This window comes from Oryza glaberrima, chromosome 11, assembly GCF_000147395.1.
Source record: "Oryza glaberrima chromosome 11, OglaRS2, whole genome shotgun sequence".
NCBI lineage: Eukaryota > Viridiplantae > Streptophyta > Magnoliopsida > Poales > Poaceae > Oryza > Oryza glaberrima.
The window spans coordinates 2768643-2774887 of record NC_068336.1 but is presented as its reverse complement, the minus strand read 5'-3'; the positions used below and the strand labels follow the sequence as shown (position 1 = coordinate 2774887).

General features: G+C 44.9%; 1 protein-coding gene across 1 annotated transcript; it reads right to left on the bottom strand.

Moving 5' to 3' along the window:
* LOC127755326 (transcription factor VIP1-like) lies at positions 1 to 3545 on the bottom strand. The gene is made up of 4 exons (XM_052280981.1): positions 2962 to 3545; positions 2578 to 2710; positions 742 to 826; positions 1 to 532 (listed from the first exon to the last, which is right to left on the bottom strand). The coding sequence occupies exons 1-4, from the start codon at positions 3456 to 3458 to the stop codon at positions 267 to 269; spliced, it is 981 nt and encodes a 326-aa protein (XP_052136941.1). The 5' UTR covers positions 3459 to 3545; the 3' UTR covers positions 1 to 266.
* Positions 3546 to 6245: the final 2700 nt, after the last annotated feature.

Here is a 6245-nt window from a genome sequence, read left to right as displayed (position 1 = left end):
GAGTTTCAATCAGAACCCATTCCATTCACTATAACAACATCTTTACAAAACAACCGTCGCAAACATGTTAAACACAGTTCTTTCAACCTTCAGACTAAGGCATTAACAGATGATTGAACAGGAGGATGAATTGCATTTTCAGTAATGGTACAAAGATCAGCTAGCTACCCTACGAATGATTCATATATGCATATGGTATACATCAGCTATCTTTACAGTACATGAGTTGCAGTTAGCGTGCAACTTGAGGTGTGCTTGAGTCCTGCTCACATGAAATCCATGGAGTCATTTAGGGTCTGGCCGCTCATCGATTGGCCTCCGTTCAAAGAGTTATGGGGATTATTTGGGTGGTGATGACGTCCCTGGTGGCCACTTAAGTAGTGCATCTGCTGCTGCTGCGAGAAATAGGTCGGCATCTGCTGCTGCTGCTGCTGCTGGAGTCCTCCATTGAAGGAGTTTCCGTTCATGTTTGGAACTTGGCCTGCCGCTATCTTAAGCCGCTGAACTTCTTCTCGTAGGGCGTCATTCAGAGCTGCATTAAACAGAGAAGGCTTTCTCAACAGGTTGCTTTGCTTATCTGGATAAATATATTTGGATTCTTTGATTTCAATTGCCTTGTAATGGCCCTAAACAAGATAATATTATATCTGGGCCTTAATGACAAAGAAAGAAGAGCTTGATAACATTATTTGTGGGCCTTAATAACAAAGACGGAAGAGCTTCTGAAAGAATAGGACATACCATCTCGAAGTTTAGCTTGTTCTTCCATGGACTGCAACCGGAGTTTGAGCTCTCTGTTCTCAGCAGTTAGGCCAGACGTGTCCCTCTGACCATAAGTAAATTCCAAGATGAAAAAGGGTATAAAATTAGGTATGTGCGAGCAAAAGATAATTAGAAAATCAACAAACCATAAGATAGAACATTCAAACGCTGAAAACATTAACATTAGCGGATGAGACTGATGCACAATCAGAAACATGATCTTTATTGTTAGCAGCAGAGTAAAATTTAAAGTGATTTTAGTTAGAAATAACATTAACAAGGAGTAAAAACACTAATTTCCCCCCAAAAAAAAATCACTAGTCCTGACTTCTTGATTCCCTATATAAAAAACTTAGTGAAGCTTTGTGGAGCAAGATAAACATCAGCTGTTATCCCTGACCACCAAACCAAAGTTTCAACCCCCCACCTAATTTCATCATCTTTAATCAAACCAGCTTTCAAATATAGCATCAATAACCCTGTTTCTGACATGACCAACCTATAAAGTATATAGGCATCAGCATTATGACCCTACTTTTGGGTGCAATAAATCCTTCAGTTGTCACATCGGCTACAAGAACACTTGCAGACAAAAGAAAATTAAGAAAAAATGCATAATGTGTTCAGGCTCAACTATGTTTTCCTGAAACAAACTTGTAATATTTGCGGAGTAAAAGACTACAAAACTTATGGTTACTCATTATAATTTGTTAGCTCTCGAATGATAAATTCACAAGACAGCTATTCCATATTTACAAATCATATAAAGCCGGTAGATCAGCTTATTCTCCCTGTAAGCAGGACTACCATAGGCTCTCTCCAAAATCAAAAATCTCTGGTTCAAAAAGTGCGAACTGATAGGATGTGCTTAACTGTTCAAGGGCTAGATGACCTAGATAAGATATTATGGAATTTTTGGGATAAGCCGTTACAAAAGCTAGCATATCAATAAATTCAATTCTCACTGACATTCTCTGAAATACAAATGTATGCAGTGGCAGTTTGCAAGAAAAAAAATCCTTCTGATCCCATTACATATCCAATTTAGTATACAGAATATGCAGGGAGAGAACTATATCTGTTCATGGTATTTTTAGTACACTATGAAAAAGTAATAATTTGGTCTTGTCAAAGCGAGCATCTAAGCAGCCTAACATTTTTCATGTAAATAGTCAAGTACCAGTGAAAATTATAAATTCAAAATAGCAAGAAAATTCCTAAACCTGCTTGTCCTGGAAAGTGCAATTTGCAAGTACAGAACTATAGCGGTACTCACAGTTGAGAATAAATACAACCAAAAAGAGACTAACACTTTTTATGATCATAGCATCCCAGTACGCCTGAACAATCGTACCAGAACTCCAGAAGAGCTAGCAACTTTGAACTCGAAGGAACTAGAGGTGGTTCTGTGCAGGAGCTCATTGTTAAAAAGGAAAATTAAAGAAAGAAAAACTCAGAAGCCAATGTACAACAGCTGTAACAATCAAGTAAAAACAATCAATGTTGAAGCAATCAAAGAATACAGTAATTTTTTTGTGATCGTCCATCCCAAAAACTGCTAGTGGACAGTAAATTAGTTGCACTGGACAGTGTCAAGTAGAAATTGATGTTAGTCAAATGATGTGTAAGCTGAAACAATACTGCATCAATGTATCTAAAGGGAAATCCGGTTATTCCAGCTGCTAATATCAGGTCTGATACAAGAGAATAAGAAAAGCATAGCCAAACAAAAAATCAACTGATCAGATAGAGCACTAGCCTCACTTTTATGGTAGTAGTTGCAGAGGCACCACAAGCTTGAGCTATAATGCATACCTGGAGCAGCGTGAGCTGTGTTGAAAGCGTGGTTGCCTCTGTCTGCAGCGTCTGCACCTTCCTCTCCAGCTCACCGGTGTACTTGATCTTCCTCTCCTTCGACCTCGCCGCCGATTGCCTGTTCGCCAGAATCCTACACAAAAGAGAGTACCCACCATCAAATTGAGAACGCAACAAGGAGCCCGATTTCAGGAAAAAAAGAAGAAGAAGAAGCACAATAGGCCAGCAACTTCAACTAAATGGTTTCATGTTTAATTATCAAATTGAAATAGTATAGGGAAATAGCTAAAGAAAAGTTGTTGAAAAACTTCTTTTCTAATTTTTTTTTAAAAAAATCCAGCTCCATTTCTACTGAAACCGTAGTGTGAAAAAAAAAATTCTGACCTCTTCGCGCGCTTGGGGTCGAGGAGCGCGAGCTCGGCGAGCCTATCGGCGGGCATGGCCTTCTTGGCGTAGTCGGGCGGCGCGGACTCGCCCTCGAACAGCGAGCTCTCCCCATCCATCGACCCGCTCCTCTTATGCCCAGCCCCACCGCCGGTACTCCCACTCCCGGCACCACCACCCCCTCCTCCTCCCTGGAACGCGAGGCCATCGAAGAACGCGGCGTCGAGGGAGAGGCTCCTCAGGTGTGCACCCCCAGGCGGCCGCGGCGCCGCCTGCGGCAGCGCCGGCGGGGGAGGAGGCGGGGTCGGGTCGGACGCCGCGGGGGAGTCGTCGGAGAGGGAAGGGAAGTCGAGGTCGGAGAATCCGAACTCGCCGTCCGGGTCGAGCAGCAGGTCGGCGTCGGGCAGCCGGATGAACGTCTCCGAGTGCGCCCGCCGGTGGTGCCCCCTCGGCGGCGCTCCCCCGGACGGCGCCGGCGGCGGGAATCGCGGGTCCATGATGGCTGCGGCGGCGGCGGTCAACGCCGGCGAGAGGCGGCTGCTGCTGCGGCGGCTGCGGCGGCGAAGTGGCTGGGGTTTGGGAGGTCGCTGCTCGGAGAAGAGGAAGATCGGGTAGGTAATGGGTCTCGACTAGAGGAAGCGGAGGCCCCCACTCCTGCGTGGACCCGGTGCATAGACCCCAAACCGACTTACACGAATCTCGAGGCGGAATGGACCGTATAGGTGAGTTCCGGTCTATGAGGAGGGTCCACGGAAGAACGGAATATCCGCGCCGTGGAAATGGTTGTTGCATCCGTCCCCGCATGGGTAAACTTGGTCCATATACACCTGTAGCTGTAGTTCGGGTGCACGAATCACGAGGCGTTACGGACGATGGGATGTTGCGCCGGTGCATGAGGTGGGGTGTAGGGGGAGGTGGAGGGCGAGGGGTGAAACGGTAAATTCGGAGAAAATGCCGCGTGGTTGCGAGAAAGCGAGCAGGCTGTCGCTGTCGCTGACCTGTGGCCGCGGGACCGGGCGCAACTGTTTGGCGGTGGCCGCCTCGTGTGGATGACAGGTGGGGCCGGGGATCGGGGGCCCGGGTAGCTGTGAGACACGTGGCGGTCGTGAGGTCCGAGCCGCGTGTTGCTCATCTTGCTGGCTTGCCAGTTGCTGCGGCCTGCGGGAGCGGGTGGGCCCCACGGGTAGCCGCTGGGTGGACACCGGAGCTGAGGCTTGCACAAGCCACAAGATACTTCATACACAACTAGTAATCTGTTATGTTAAGCAGGGGACACGATCTTTTGATTCGAATATTTTCATACTAGCTTGATAGAGTATTAATTTTAATACACAGAGTTCGTTGGGTAGATGCTTTGTGCTGTTGACTTGGTTACAATGTTGCGACGATATTTCCATGATATGATTTTTATATGAGCTTGTGAATGTGACAGATATTGACAACAAAAATATACTAGTAGTATACTAGTATCCCATTGGACACATTCTTATTGTAACCAATTGTTTTCAACTGAAGATTCATCCACTTCACTAATTAAAAGGGCATTCGATGAATGTGATTAGGTCAGCAAAGCATGAGCCGGTGCTCCGAAGTAAGGGATTGATGGATATGTTTAGACAAAATTTTCATGATAATGTCGTGATTTTATTGTATCTCGTAATTCTGTAATTACTTGGAATTATCCCTTTGTTCAATTTCATATATAATTAGAGGATAATTGGATCATGCAATTACAAATATGCATATTCAAATAAATATCATTACAATTTGTTTATTTATAGTCGTGACACTGAAATTTTACAAAATTAGGATTGTACCACTATCGCCACGTTTTACATATTCTTTCTCATCTGCACGTGGGACCCACCCATTAGATTCATCTTCTTCCTCCACCCCCCCTCTTCTTTTTTTCCATCTCTCTCCACCACCTCCCGTCGTCCATCCTCCTCTCGGTCGCTCACTCCTCCTCCCCCGGCATAGCGGCCACCCCCACCGTCGCCTCTAGTGCCACACCCGCTGCCTGGTCAGGTTGGGTAAGGATGGCTGGCCCATCGACGTCGTGGTTGGCATCCTCCTCATCGTCGCTCCCGGTCATCGCGTCCCAGCTGCCCGGCACTGCGGCCACCCCTACCGCCGCCTCCAAGCCTAGTTGTCGCGTCGCGCCTAGCCACCTAGCCCACGTCGCACCCACTCTGGTGACAGTGTCAGAGTGGACGAATGGGAAGAAGATAGGAAGAGAGAAGGAAGAAGACGGATAAGGAAGAAAATGGATGGACAACGTGACGATAGTAGCACGGTCCTAATTTTATAACATTTAAATGGCACGGATACAAATAAATAAATTATAATTGCGTTTATCTAAATAGACACAATTACAATGATATGGATCCAATTAGTTTACAACATCTCTTCCTCACTAAGAGTAAAAAAAAGATGCAACATGTCTGGTGAAGAATTGATAGTGACGATGTTGATGCCTACCATTTTAGATGCAATCCCCCTACCAAATAAAATTGTGCAAGAGATGCTACCGATTTTGATCTTGGTTCTTTATGAGAAAATTCCTTGACGTCATTTTCTGCATCTCACATCAAGAAGCTCTTTAGTCATCCTGTCACTTTTTTTTTCACTTTCAGAGGCAGAAAAACAATGCAAGTAAACTTTCTCATTGGGCTAGTTTCAAGTGATTAATGTGAACTGCATCTCCAAATTAGAAACTATAAAATATGATGATCATAATATGACGTGTTGCGCACTTGTGCTCTTATGCTCATGCATGCCGTCATTTTGTAGTAACGAGAGGCAAATTAAATGTAGAAGATAGGGTATGATTTTGGTGTCGATTACTGAAAAGATAGCTAATAATTGAAATTTTTAGGTGAGAGCATATGAGAAGATGGTGATTATCTAAAAGCACTGCAGCCTGCAGGGTAAATAAATCTGATGGTAGATGACATATAGAATGATTGGCCAACAGCAAGATTCTTGGCACAACAGTGAATAACCCACTGATAGTCATATTACTTCTGAGCCAGATCACATCTAACTGTGGCCAATCAGCATCAGTAATAACTTGCAGCATATTGTTGACTCTCTGGTTGTCTGAATACTCCTATGGTAATAGTAAGGGCCTGTTTAATACTGCTCCAACTTTTAAATTTAGCTCCAGGAGTTGGGTCTGGAGTGGAGTTGTGGAGCTGCCTAAACCCAGCTCCACAACTCTAGTTCATTTTGTGAGAGAGCTCCACCCAGCTCCACTCCTAATTTTGGTGGAGCTGAAACTG

Excerpts from the sequence above, each read along its gene's own strand:
- LOC127755326 (XM_052280981.1), bottom strand. The coding sequence starts at position 3,458 with ATGGACCCGCGATTCCCGCCGCCGGCGCCGTCCGGGGGAGCGCCGCCG. Across the intron at positions 2,711-2,961 it reads GACCCCAAGCGCGCGAAGAG|GATTCTGGCGAACAGGCAAT; the intron begins GTCAGAATTTTT and ends TCTTTTGTGTAG. Across the intron at positions 533-741 it reads ACAAGCTAAACTTCGAGATG|CTCTGAATGACGCCCTACGA; the intron begins GTATGTCCTATT and ends TGTTTAATGCAG.